Source organism: Cibotium barometz, chromosome 14, assembly GCF_041138505.1.
Source record: "Cibotium barometz isolate CiBa-2024 chromosome 14, ASM4113850v1, whole genome shotgun sequence".
Taxonomy (NCBI): Eukaryota; Viridiplantae; Streptophyta; class Polypodiopsida; order Cyatheales; family Cibotiaceae; genus Cibotium; species Cibotium barometz.
The window spans coordinates 25,058,417-25,073,030 of NC_141059.1; the positions used below are offsets into that span (position 1 = coordinate 25,058,417).

At 40.1% G+C, this 14,614-nt stretch overlaps 1 protein-coding gene across 18 annotated transcripts; it reads right to left on the bottom strand.

The window, feature by feature from the left end:
• Positions 1-1,642: 1,642 nt before the first annotated feature.
• LOC147631845 (uncharacterized) lies at positions 1,643-13,825 on the bottom strand. Of its 18 annotated transcripts, none has more exons than XM_086808386.1 (5): positions 13,419-13,825; positions 13,150-13,183; positions 3,002-13,073; positions 2,188-2,700; positions 1,643-2,075 (listed from the first exon to the last, which is right to left on the bottom strand). In XM_086808386.1, exons 3-5 carry the CDS (start codon positions 4,094-4,096, stop codon positions 1,941-1,943), a joined length of 1,743 nt encoding a protein of 580 aa, XP_086664512.1. In that variant the 5' UTR covers positions 4,097-13,073; positions 13,150-13,183; positions 13,419-13,825; the 3' UTR covers positions 1,643-1,940. The 18 variants fall into 18 exon arrangements, with proteins under 18 accessions (XP_086664512.1, XP_086664508.1, XP_086664505.1 ...); XM_086808382.1 differs by lacking the exon at positions 13,150-13,183 and having other exon boundaries at positions 3,002-12,750; positions 12,956-13,073; positions 13,184-13,825; XM_086808379.1 differs by having other exon boundaries at positions 3,002-12,750; positions 12,956-13,073; positions 13,150-13,825.
• Between the last annotated feature and the right edge of the window lie 789 nt (positions 13,826-14,614).

Consider the following 14,614-nt stretch of genomic DNA (forward strand, 5'->3'; position numbering starts at 1 on the left):
GACTTTGATCACCTTCTTTATCACAAGTCCTACTGTGTAGCTTTCTTTGCTCTAGCAGGACATAGCTGGGTCTTTGGTTGCCTCTCAAAAAGTTGGACCATGCATCATCATGTAGATTCTTTGTCAAAACTCTCACTCCAATTGATGGTCTTCACCAAGCCTCTTGCATTGTAATGTCCCTCCAATTTTTCATTTGCACTCTGCATTACTCATTGCACTTGTACATGATAACTACACCTGCGTCATTGTTGTTTGTTGAAGCATTTGATGTAATCTTGCTTTTCATTCAATTTTATTTTCTTTTTTAATACTATTGTTGATTCTTATATGCAGGTTAGCTAGGAACCCTTTGGTGTATGGGGCACATTGGCTCACACTAGTGGACTGGGTTCAATTCCCAATCTGCACTCAATCTTTATCAAAACTGTACTTGATGTATCAAGACAGTACCTCTGTGATTTGTTTACTTAGATTTGCACAAAATTAATACGAATATTTTAATATAATTAGTATGAATCTACTTGATTAGACTGTAAACAATATCATATGAGGATAATCTTCACAAATCATTGCAGTTTAATCTTTCTTTGCAAATATTTCTTGGTATTTTCAACTGTTCCTTGATTCTTTAACTATTTCTTGCAAGAATTCAATAAGAACTATAACAAATAGCAAAGAGATGCAAAGAATGTGTTGGATTTTGACAAATATCACTCACAACTGTGAATCTTTGTACCAATCTTGCTTTTTTGCACTTGAATCTTTAATTTTACACTAATCTTAAAATAGATCTTCACTAATCCTCAACTCTACAGTTGAATCTCTAACTCCGCACTTGAAACTGCACAACAAACTATACAACTACCTTTTTCTTACAATATTCTTTTAAGAACTCAAAGATTTGGCAATCTAGGGTTTTAATCTTGAAGAAATAAGGGTTCTAAGGATTAATCTTTGAAAAAGTATGCTCCCTAAGAAAGATAATGCAAGAAATCATTCAAAATTGGTAATTGAAATTTCTATAAACCCTAATTTTGAAAATAAGAAAATCAAGAAAGCAAGTTCAAGAAATTTAAGAAATCAAGTAGTAAAGTGGATTAGGGTTTCTGAAAACAATGATTAATACAAATTCAAAAATGGTCAATACATTTTCATTGCTATTCTTCTTAAATCAAGAAATTAGCAAATTAACTATGTAAAAATCAAATCCGAAAATGATGAAAGCTCAAATCACTCTCTAATTACAAAACCAAGATCAAAACTAAGAGATAATCCATAAAATGGTTGAAACTCCTAGATTTGGCAAGAAAATACAGAATTTAGGGTTTTTTAATTTTAGGATTTTGCTAATCTGTGATTAGAAAAACCTATTCTAGGACCAAAGATCAGGCTCTGATACCAATGAAAGAAGTGAGGAAGAAGATGACTTGTTAGCGTGGAGTTGGAAACACGAGACATCGTTTACATGAAGTCCAATACATGGGTAGAGGTCACCATGGACGCTTGGGCATGAGCTCCAAGAAGACATAGATGTCTATATGATAAAAGTGTAAAAAAGGGTACAATATCCATGAGCCCTATCCTTTGGTAGCCCCTATCTTAACGAAATGCTAGTTGTGAGTTGAGTTTGCTTTAGTGCCAGTAGTATAATGTTTTGTGTGAATTGATAAATACTCCAATAATGCTACATATAGGCGAAATTAATGCTCTACTTGCATATAGGCGCTCTTACTTGTAGGATACATCGGGTCGTCACATCAAAGAGACTTCTTCAAATTGGCTCACATATGAACAATCATAACCGTGAGCATAAAACTGGCATGGTTGGCCGGGCGGCGGGGGGGCATAATTCTGATTTAATGCAACCTTCCCCTCAACCGAAACTTGTACATCAATAAAGTTTTTTGCGTATTGGAATGATCATGGCCGAAACCACTATTTCAAGCCTTAAATACCTGGAACTCACTTTCATGGTTCTTCCCTCTTCTTCCTTGAACACTTGAATGTCTCCACCACCACTCCTTAATTTCGAGTAATATCTCATCGGCACTTGGTATGGAATTCTCCCCAATATCCTGCATTCCCAAGCAAAACAAAATGTGTATAGGTCGTCGAATAGGTTTCATTATTCAAGACATTAAATAGCTCAATTAAGGAGGAAGGGCCATTTAATTTCGGCGGTTATACCTTGTATTTTGCCAAAATGTTGACACTGGAATTGTTGTTTTCTTCAGAAAACTTGAATTCTACATGGATGCAGTGCAGCTTCTTCTCTTCAAGACCGCTAATAGCCTTGATAATGGTGTCATTAGCTTCTGCTACTTGGACAGTCATGTTCATGTTGATGTGAAAAAGAGGCGGTTGTTGACCAGCGGCCTGCTGGCTTGTCAGCACCTGCATGTCCGAGTACTGGGTTTCCGGCGGATCAGCTGAAGAGACTGACCGACTGCAAGAGCCGGTCTGTGCAGGAGGAGGAGGAGTTGGCGGCTGATGCAGATCAGTTGAGAGAAAGTACTGCAGTTGGTGGCTAGCCGCCGCCGTTACACAGCTACTAGTAGCTGCAGTGCCCGCGATCATGGGCGCGGAAGGCTTTGAAGCAGCTTGTATTACACGCACGGCTTGCTCAAGCTCATCGGCACGGTTCTGGAGTTGTTTGAGGTGTTGGAGAGTACGCTCCAGGATAGTCACCTTATCGGCTTTCTGCCAGACAAAGTAAAATTACAGAAAGAAAAAATCAATGCAGGATATATGATTATATGGGAAACAACACTAATTTACTCATATAGGAATAATTACTGATCATCATAACTACAGCTAACCAATTAAGCAACTGATCCCTGTAGACCTATGAATTTATATGTGATTTAGATACACCCGCTATGTAATTAATGACTGAGTCACACACTGGCTGGCTGGACAAGCACAGCCTTACATTGCTGCAGCCTCTCGTCCTTAAAATTCACGCATATGCTAGACATTGGTAGAAAGAAGTAGTCGTCACCTTCATTATACTTGGCACAACATTTCTGAGGGCTTTGAAGCTTTCGCTTTGCCTTTGCCTCCGTTTGCGCTCTGCTATCATGTGTAGCCTAGCCACTTCGACCTTTTGCTGCACTCTGCTATTGCCATCCAGCTTAAGATTAGAGGAAATGGAAGGTGTGCATAAACTCGGTAACTCATGCAGACAATTAGTCAGTAAATTAGTCTGGCCATTAATTCCCTCAAAAGAACCAGCTGCTGAATGGTCCTCTAATTTCCCCCTAAATTCTCTACCTACACTAGCCAGCCTTGGAAGAAACCGTGTGAGACATCTCTTCAACAGAGAACAGCTAGACGTAGGACGAGTACCACCCTGCATTTGTATATCTTCATCAAATTGCGGTCTCCAAGGCTTGAATCCAACATGAGTACTGGGTAGTGTTGAGTTGTTGCTTCTGCTGCATGCCATGAGACTCTTTGCAGAATTTATATCAATGAAACTGGCTGGCCAAATATTGCAGGGTACTGGAGTTATCAATGAAAGTAGCTGGGCTGACTGGTCACATGCGGTAGCATAACTATAGCAATCCTTCTCAGGAGGAGGAGGAGGAGGAGGAGGACTCTGACATCCAGAGATCATGGACTCCGAGTCTAATAATTGACACCCAGTTAGTTGGATTAATGAACCTTGGTTATTAGATGGTACAGCATTAATGGAAGAAGCCTGCTTAGGATAACTCCAAGAATCACAACAGTAATCATAGTTATAATCGGCGGCAGAGGCAATTGGGGCCGGGGGAGATAAAAGACTTGGAGAGTGCTTGAAAGAAACACGCTGATCCGATATGGTAGGTGGGCTCATGAGTACTGTGTTCATGTGATTCAGGGGGGGTAAAGTAACAAGCTGATGATCATTATGATTAATTGGCCAATAATTCTGTGCAGGATCCATATATGGCTGGTGTAGGGGCACGTTAATGGGCTTCATTATCTCCTGCGCATGTAAAGAGCAGGGCGCAAGAGCTCTTAGTCTGTGGCAATGCGAGAAGCAGTGGCCTTTAGACAGGGACAAGACTGTCCAACGCGCACCGTCGACCAGGACCTCTCCACGAATCATAGGTTGCCATGTCAGAACCTGCTGGCCCAGTCAGGCTCCATAGGCCCGTAACCTATGACGCCACTTTGCAAAATGTGTGATTTTCCACCACGTTTGCATTTGATTTTTGGCTACACAATATGTAATGACCCACCCTTTGATTTTTTGACTACAGTGACCCATCTGCCATGATTTGATGATAGCATCCATGACCCCTCCAAACAAAACAATCAAGTGGTCAAGGACCCTCAAAACATGACAAAGGGACCCTTAATTCACCCCCTTTCTCTTAGGCTATAAGCTACCCACCACTTTGCAACATGTGTGCTTTTCCATCAAGTTTACAAAATCATCTGATACTACACATGAGCAATATGCCATGACTTGGCGAGAGCAACCAATGACCCTTCACACACACACACCTAGCCTCCGTGAGGTGGAGGTGGCCCCGCCGGGATGAGTGCTGGTGAACCCATCGTACATGCTTATAATCAACCCATCAAGGGTAGGTACAGGAAAAATCTCAAGATAAGGTAACTCGCTATACGTGACTCAACTTGGGTCTTTGAATTTGATTGCAAGTGTTCCCCTATATGACATTAGCCTGAAAAAATTATATTATATTACATATGATAAACACTTGGCAATATCTCTTTTCATAAGTGTTGAGTCATTTTCAATCCTTCTTTTAAATTCTACACGACTCTTCTATGCCACATTGTTTCTCCATTATTGTAGTGTTATCTAAGGTCACTACATTGCCTAGGAATTCCATGAACCCCCGCCTACTAGAAACAACCCAAATTTTATCTTATGTGAAGTCTGACGATTAACTTTTAGTAAAAGATTAATTCCATAATGTTTTTCCTCTCTAGATCAAGTAAAGTCACGGGACCTTCTTATCTTTGAGCTAAGTTTATTACTTGTAAAGCCTATCTATGAGATAAGGAGGTTCATCATTATAGGAGCATTATAGATTCATTATCATCATATTTCACCCCAAAAAGTAAGTTTTTTCTTGACTGAAAGTTTGGTTTATTAGCATGTGTTGAGGTCATGTGAATAAATATTTTTTGAGACTAAGCATAAGTGTCTAAAGATTCAAAGTGTGACTAATTTTTTTAAAAGGCTAAGCATTATTGAAAGAAGAAAATAATCATCCATTATCATTAAAGATGATTTTTTCAAAAGGCTAAACATTGTTGGAAGAAGAAAATAATCATCCATTAGAGTGACCAAAGGTTTAAAGGATAAAATGTTATGTCAAAAGCATGAAGGTTTTATCCTAGTTACATTCAGCATAAAGTACATGCCAAGGATAGCCATCTATTTCCCTATATTCAAGGAGATAATTGTGGAGACAATAGGAGACATTTGAAATTAATCTCTAGCAACTCAAAAACTTAAGTTTCTTTGGCCTTAGTGGCTTTTACTTGAAGCCTATTTAAGGCCACCAATTTATAAATGAAGTGCCCTTGTTATGCTAATCACTTCTATCATTAGACTTAAACATTTTCATGATTAGATTTTAACTCTTATTGCTTAGTTGTTGGAGGTACATGGGTAGTGGGAATTGCAAGATGGGAAAAAGGGATACCAAGTAATCCCACATGCAAAGGCAGTATGGAAGATGAATGGACACATATAGTCCAAAGTGATACCAAGTAATACCACATACAAAGGTAGTGTGGAAGATGAAAGGGTATATCTAGTCGAAAGGGACGACTCCTATCTTCAACTCCTCCAAGCTTGCCTTTAGTGGAAGACTAGAGGGCTGGTTAGGTAGATTACAGATATGCCTTGGCATGCTAGAGTCTCCGTAGCCCCATGCAGATGTACTGTGTGCCTCTAGGCATGCTAGTAGCCCTCACGAAAGGGGCACATATGTTGGCTAATCATTAGTTTCTTCCTTGGTGTGTGAACCATGACATATCATGGGTGGTGTGACAACTATTGGTTTCCAAGATTAGTTTGCTCACCATGCGTAACCACCATGTCTAATCATCATTTCTATCCACCCTTTAAGCTTTCGTCAATCACAACCTAGGAGTGGTGTTAAAGCCTAGTTTATCCAAGCATAGGTTTAATTAGTTTATCCATGCATAGCTGATCCAAGACCAGGTTTATATTAATTAAAAAAGACCATATTAGTGTTGAGATATCGAGCTCAACTAGTGCTACGGCAGACATTAATGGCCCGCCTGGGTGATAGCTTCTGCATCTACACCACTGGCATGGTTGTTGTGGTGAGATTATGGGTGATATGCGGCCAGTGGGATGGCAGGCTATGTGACAGCCATTTTGGATTACTAGAGACTGGCATAGTTATAGCGCCAACTCATTTAGTCGTGTTTGCATTATGGACAGACCCTTGTATGTTGTAGTAGTTGAGTACTAACCCATATAGTGTGTACTCTTATCTTTATGTTAATATGTTGGTTGAGTAGAGAAAGAAGAAGATAGAAGAAAATTCAGCTATCCATCTCTCTCTTGTGTCTTGCTCTCTCTTGTGTGTGTGTGTTTTCTTGCTAGGATTTGAAGCTCTCCCTCTCCCTGACATTCTCTTTATGGTATTAAAGCCTGGTTCGTGTGAGAGCTAAGGAGGCAAGCAAGAGGTAAGAACAAGCCTGGAAGGAAGTGGTACTAAATGGGTAAGAGCACCATCATCTCTTTCCCCTTCTTGGTTTAGGTACAACACCCCCTCAGTAGCTCTGGGAGTTACACATCTTCGATTGAGTAGCTGTCTTCACGGGAGCGGAGCTACACGAGGGCAAGTATTCTGTCCTATTGGACAATACGTGTTTCCGCTAGATTCGTGTTTCGGGCACGTTACGGGCCCCGTTTCGTCACTGCATGGTATTTTCGATAGTTTTCTGAAAATTCTGGTAGAGAACTATTTTTGCTCGAAATTTGGTTATTGTAGTGCAGTAGTACATTTTGGAAGTGCAGACAGGGTTTGCACATGTATTGTTGATATTGGGTTATGTACATGTACTCTGGTCACATTTAGTGACACACAGGCTGTGCTAAAGTACCACTACTGTAGCAGTTACAGGAGATACTGCTGTATTACAGGTTGCATACAGAAGTTGTCTATTTGCAGGTTATTGCTACAGGGGAAAACATGTCTGACGGAATTAATCAGATTGTTAGTGAGAAGCTAGATAAGAATAACTTCCATGCCTGGAAGTTCAGAATGACCAATTTCCTAATGGGTAAAGGATTTTGGGATTATGTAGAGAAGGAGACAATGAGGAGCCTCCAGAGTTATCTGAGGAGAATGCCACTCCTACAGATATAAAGGGATTCAAGGATTGGAATCAGGGTGCAAGAAGAGTAATGTACATACTGGCTTTCAACACTATGATAGGACACATACAGGATGCAAACACTCCAGTAGTTGTATGGCAAAATCTAGTTTAGATGTTCCAGACAAACACAAAGGTAAGGAAGTTGCAATTAAAGCAAGAGTTGCATACTGTGGAAAAGAAAATCATGTCCATCAATGAATATGCCTTAAAGATCAAAGGCATTGTTGAATCCCTTGGGTCTATCAATGTATCAGTGGAGGATGATGATTTGGTGAGTGTTTGTCTAAATGGGCTTGGCAAGAGTACAAGCCATTCAAGATCGCCATTGCAGTTAGGGAGAATATTCCCAACTTTCGGGACTTGATACTTATGCTGATCATAGAAGAAAAGATTTTAGGTGAGGATTATTCTTCACAAAGCAATAACACATCAGAATAGGCCTTCTACTCTAATTCAGGTAGAGGCCGTGGTCGAGGCCAAGGTGGTGGTGTTGGCTGATAAGGAAATCAGAATTTTGGACAACAACTGTCCAATGATTCACAGCAGCAATCATACACAGATGGAAGAGGCTAGTCTAGAGACAGGGGCAACCAAAGAGGCCGAGGTGGTTGGCAAAGAAATCAAAATGCAAATAGCATAGAGTGCTATTATTGTTGAAAACCATAATACATGGCAAAGGACTGCTAGAGAAAGCAGAATGGCATTAAAAGTGGGAAGTTGCAGCAAGGCAACTATGCATCATCTAGTAAACATGGAGGTGATGACAGAAGTGAGCAGCTGTTTGTGATGCAGCACATGCTTAGTTCCATAACATGGGATGTGTCAGGATCTCAAGATATATGGTATGTGGATTCTGGCGCCTCTAACAACATGACCAGTCATGCTGAGTGGTTTAGATATGTAAAAAATAAAAAAACTAGGTTATGTAGAAACAGGTGATGATATTGTGCATCCCATTGCGCATGTTGGTTAAGTGCCATTGTCTATGCAGGATGACAAAATGAAGTACTTGGCTGATGTACTTCATGTTTCGAATATTACAAAGAACTTGGTTTCTGTTGGACAGATGGTTGAGCAGGGTCTGCAAAAGTGAGGTTTAATCCTCAAGGATATTTTGTGGAAGACTTCAAAAATAAGTGTCGCTTGGTTGCAAAGGGTAACAAAAATGGCAAGATGTTTACTTTGGATGTGAACATGCATGAGATAAAGGCAGCTATGTTTGCACATGGAACATGTGTCATTGCAGATATTGACATATGGCACAAGCACATTGGTCATGTGAATGTACAGTGACTGAAGTCTATGCAGGCCCAAAATATTATTGGAGGTTTTGCCAAAGTTTAAGATTGAGATGGTATGCATAAGGTATGTGGCATGCCAACTTGGTAAGTAGGCCGAACATGCTTTTCCACATGAAAAGCATGTCAGTGCAACGCCATTGGACGTCATACATTCAGATGTATGGGGACCGACCAAGACTGCAACAATTGCAGGTTGCAGGTACTATGTTACATTCATTGATGACCATACTAAGAAAGTGTGGGTTTATTTCATGAAGGAGAAAAGTCAGGTGTTTACTCACTTTTAGAGATTTAAAGCCTTGGTCGAGAAGGAAAAAGGCATGCCAATAAAATGCCTAAGATCAGATGGAGGGGGAGAACATTTCTCCAATGAGTTCAATGATTTCCTAAGAAAGAAGGGAATCAAGAGGTAGTTTACGTGCAGGTACACTCCGCAACACAGAATGGTGTTGTAGAAAAGGAAAAACAAGCACATTGCAGAAATGGCACATGCCTTCATGTGGCTGAAAAGAATATGCCACATTACTTTTGCGCAGAAGCAGTAGCAACTACTATGTACATTATGAACAGGGCACCCACTGCAGCTGTTCATGGTATGACTCTTGAACAGAAGTTTACAAGCATAAGACCAGATGTGTCTCAATTGAAAGTGTTTGGGTGTATTGCATATATACATGTTCTTGATGAAGTGAGAACAAAGTTGGATGCAAAGGCAAAGAAATGCTATGGAGAAAAAAGGTTATAGATGTTATAACCCTACCACTCGTGAGATGCGAGTAAGCAGAGATGTTGTCTTCGATGAGATGAGTAGCTGGTATGCACCAGTAGTGAAGGTAACAGAAGATGCAGATATAAGAAGTGCTGATGTTGCACCACCAGTAGAGCAGTAATCACAAGTGCTGATGTTGCACCACAAGTAGAGCAGTAATCACAGGTGCTGAGTGGACCTGGGAGTCCTCGAGAAATGGATCCAATGCTAGCCCATGGTCAGGTAGGTTGAGTAATGATCAGGTAGACATGTATCATGGAAAGGGAAGGAAAAGGTAGATCAACCTTTTGTGCTTGATGTATCAACAGGTCACTCATATGTGGATGGTGACTCTAGTGGCTCTGAGCAGAGCCATTGGATGGTGACTCTGGTGGCTCTGAGCAGAGCCTTGATGAGGAGCTTGGCATTTCGTCTGTGGTTACTCCTGGCGTAATGAGAACTAGGGCTATTTTGAGGATACCTGGCAGTGATCCAAGTGTACCAGGTCTACGAGGGTTAGATACCCTCTTGATGGTTGAGATATGATGAATATACAGCCCATCATTATGCTTACATGGTAAAAGCAATACAGGAGGTTCAGCCCACTTGCTTTGAGTAGGCAATTGGAAATACGAAATGGAAAGATGCCATGGATGAGGAGATGGCAGCATTGGATGCAAATGCAACATGGGAGTTAGTGCCTTTGCCTAAGGAAAAGAAGGCAGTTGGATGTAAGTGGGTATATAAAGTCAAGCACAATACTGATAGTTTAGTGAGTAGGTACAAGGTAAGATTGGTTGCCAAGGGCTATGCACAGACTTATGGCATAGACTATGAGGAGACATTCAGTTCGGTTGCAAGAATGGCAACCGTGAGAGCTGTCATTGCTATGGCTGCAAAACGAAGGGTTTGTCTTTACATCAAATGGATGTAAAGAATTCTTTCTTGCATGGTGATTTGCAAGAAGAAGTGTACATGATGCAGCCCATCAAGTTATGAGAGTGATGCACATCCAGATTTTGTGTGCAGGTTACGCAAAGGTTCTAGTAGGAGATGTAGATCTAGTATATGTCAGCACAAAGGATCAAGTAGCTGACATCTTCATGAAGGCATTGGGCACAGAGAAGCTCCACATGGTTAGAAGCTTACTTGGAGTGCAGTGTGTGGAGTTGAGCTCGAGGGTGAGTGTTGATATATCGAGCTCAACTAGTGCTATGGCGGATATTGATGACCCGCTTGGGTGATAGCTTCCGCACCTACACCACTGGCATGGTTGGTGAGATTATGGATGATATGCGGCCAATGGGATGACAGGCTATGTGAAAGCCATTTTGGATTACTAGAGACTGGCATAGTTATAGCGCTAGCTCATTTAGTCGGGTTCACATTATGGACCGACCCTTGTATGTTGTAGTAGTTGAGTTCTAACCCATATAGTGTGTACTCTCATCTTTATGTTATGTTGGTTGAGTAGAGAAGAAGAAAATAGAAGAAAATTCAGCTATCCATCTCTCTCTTATGTCTTGCTCTCTCTTGTGTGTGTGTGTGTGTTTGCTTGCTAGGGTTTGAAGCTCTGCCTCTCTCCCACATTCTCTTTAATTAGGGAGTTTGGGAAAATCCTAATTCCCATTTTGTAAGATCAAAAAATGGGGGGCATGGTAAACCCTTTTAAGATTTTTTCAAAACCCTCGGGATTCTCCCAAACTCCCTAATATGGTCTTAAAACCATCATTGGTAGCTAAATTAAGCCTTTTCTTTCTTTATAACAAGAATACCCTTCCCTGCAAATCAGTTGAGATCTCCCTCTCTCAAGACTTTTATTTCAAGGCTAAGTATATACGTCTCTTACTAAGCCCTTTCACACACACCAAATCAAAGGGCATCAACGAGTTTGAAGAACTTTGCCATGAAATCAACTCTGCAAAATACAGTACCCACCTAGAGGAAAATTGTAAATTCAGTGCCTATAGTGGGATGGAAGACAAATATTTCTAGGGATCATCAATTGGGTCTATGAGAATTAAACACAACAAATCTAGAATCATTCCATCCATGAGAATCAATCCTTTTCTCGATTTATAACTATATGTAATTAACAGAGGACAAGGCTAACTATGTGCACTAATCCCTACCATTAAGGGCTTAAACCTAACATTGGGGAGTTGCTGTATCAACGTTTTGCAAAAATTCTTTGATTTTGGCATTCATTTTCATCCTCCAACTTACACTACATTTTTACCTATGTCAAGCATTGCATTGTGTTAGCCTTCTGCCTTCGGGAAGTTTAGATGGTCATGGTGGTTAGAGATATATGGTGAAGATTAAACCAACATGAAGATATAGTTGTGATGATAGGGCCTCTAAATCTGCACTAGTTTGATTTTGATGAATACTCGTCTAAGATAGTGCTTCATTACTTATTCTAACTTCTATTTTTCTATCAAGGTAAGGTTTTGTACCTAACCCTTCACAATTTCACAAACATTTTAACTCGGATTTAATGTTAAAATCAATCCTTAAGGTAGCTACTAGAAAATACAAAAGATTGTAGGAGAGTTCAATAAATTAAGGACTTTGCACATGGAGTTGTAATAAAAGTACATATACAAGGGTTTTTTTTAAAAACAAACAGAATTTACACTTCATCTCAAAATTTAACAAACTTAAGGGTGTAACTAGAATTTGAAAATACAGTGGTAGGGAAATTTTAAGTAACCCTCCAATGGAGGTGATATAAGGGGGTCTTCACAATAATGCCCATGAGAACATAAAATAAAATTTGATTCTCAAACAACCTTCATCTCAGCACAGAACTTGTAGTTCAAAAAAGAAGTTTACTTCAAGTATTGGAATGATCATGGACACTATTAGAAGCATGAATAAAAGAAGTTTACTTCAAGTATTGGAATGATCATGGACACTATTAGAAGCATGAATAAAAGCCACAATTCTCAAGCATGTACTATGAAAGCCAAATTTGGAACTTACTTCATGGTTCTTCCGTAACTTTTACAACAAGTTAGGCTCCACCACTCCTTAATTTGCAGCATCTCGTCCGCCCATTTTCGCCATCCTGAATTTTCAAAAACCGCAATACTAATATCGTTGAAAGGCCATAATTTGCTGGATCAATACCTTGTATTCTGTCTCTTTTCCTCTGAGAATTCGGATTCCACAGCTGTTGGACAGTTATGTAATTATGCCGATGTGAAGAAAAAGAGACGGTTGCCCATTACTCTCTATACGCAAAGAAATCTCTGCTGTACTGTTTAAGAGGAGCCCATCGACGTGCCCTTCCTTAAACGTATATGGATCCTGCGCAACATTGTTTGCAGAAGCTTATTATTTAATCAACGCTCGATCAAGCTAATAAAGCATCCCTAAAAAGATCCTTTTTTTACTTGCAGCATGGTTCTTATTAATATATTAGTAGTAGTAGATTCAGGTAATTATTAGCTATTATAGTAGACGACGCGACAATTGCAAACGGGAAGCAAACGCGCAAAGACATGAACAGTACAGTGAGCATAATTAACTGCAGCTAGCGCCCACCACCGCACCAGAGACGTAATCAACACGCTTTTCTCATCACGTACTTGTATCTGATCCTCAGCTGCCTCCCATTATAATCATGATTACTGTAGTTATGCAGATCTGTTAAGTAAATGTAATTAGCATGCTTCTCATTAATGCTGTACGGTCTTGTATACATACATATACAGGATGATGATTGGCGCCCTCTTCTGACCTGCAAGATATATAAACCAACTGAGTCTAGCTGTCGCGGTTGAAAGCAGACTCAATCCCTGCTGCATGTGCTAGTCCTCCTCCTAATGATCATCAGCTCGTCTACAGCTAGTGCTCCACACATCATGATCACCCATATGGGGCTGGCTATATTAATTTATCAACACAAATGATCAGCCCAGCTAATTTGAACTTTCAACAATATTGATATCGATTCTCCAAAGAGTTTCACTTACTAAGTTACTACTGATCTCCTAGGCTAGCTCGTAGAGAAATTAAGGGGCCAATTAGCCGAATCAACTGCTGAAGTAGCTAATTTATTAGAGAGTAAATGCACACCGCGCGTCCATATCCTCTAAGCTCGCAAGTTAGGGAGGGAGCTGGCATAGTAGTGCAGAGCGCAAGTGGAGTCAAAGGCAGCTAGTGCTAATTAGTGACTGCTTACCAACAATGACGAACGAGTACATATAATAAGATATCAAGGCTCATGAGGGCAACAAGCAGCTAATCAGGCTATGGGTGGTGGTGGGTTTGGTGCTGTCTCTCACAGAATTTCAAGGCTGAGGGGCGAGACCAGCGACCAATCATACGCTGCCATGCTAGCAAACCTACCCCAGAAAAGTGGTCATCGATGACACAGCCCCGGTCTAGTTAATCCATAAGCGATGACGCCACTTTCCATTCACATCATGGAATGGGATGGTCACGAGTGTTCACAGGATTCATCTTTGACTACACGTATCGAATCATGTCTCGTTACTTGATGGCATCATCATCTACATCACTCCAAGCTCCGCGTGAGGAGTCCCCAAAAAGCTAAATTATTATTCCACATAAGCTAAATGTCATATATGTTATAGACTTAATTGCACGTTTTTGTCTTCTTTTCAAGGGACAGCTCTTAACAATGATTACAAGTCACTTTTTATAAGAAAAGTTAAGGTTTTAAATTTCGATGAAGTTTGGCCTTGCATAGGCACCTATACCTAGGGAGGTGGATCTAGTTGCTTAATAGGCTACAAAATAATCAATATCATAATTAACACATGATCTTTGTTTTCACACCACCCCTCAATCCACCATCCATACGACACCTCAATCGATACTCTCGCACATCTCACCACCTATACTCACAAACATGATCCACGTTATTTAAATAATGAATTGAAGCTACATCAATTAATCCCAATGTTGTCTTGAGAAATAGGCCACCATAGTTTTAAACTATGCGGACCATTGACACAATAGTATACATGGGCATCCCCAATATAAAATAAGAAAAATAACACAAGAGTGATTCTCATAATATTCCCTCTTAGTTGGGTTATAATTATCCTCAGTTGCATAAGATCAATGAGAGGATGGCTTCATGATTAGGATAGAAAACTTGATCAACAAATAATAAAAACATGGAATAATTGAATCAAATGAG

Coding starts and splice junctions, on each gene's coding strand:
- LOC147631845 (XM_086808385.1), bottom strand. CDS start 4,096: ATGATTCGTGGAGAGGTCCTGGTCGACGGTGCGCGTTGGACAGTCTTG. Junction 2,701..3,001: donor TTGTGCCAAGTATAATGAAG/GTGACGACTACT, acceptor TTTGTCTGGCAG/AAAGCCGATAAGGTGACTAT. Junction 2,076..2,187: donor ACATTTTGGCAAAATACAAG/GTATAACCGCCG, acceptor TTGGGAATGCAG/GATATTGGGGAGAATTCCAT.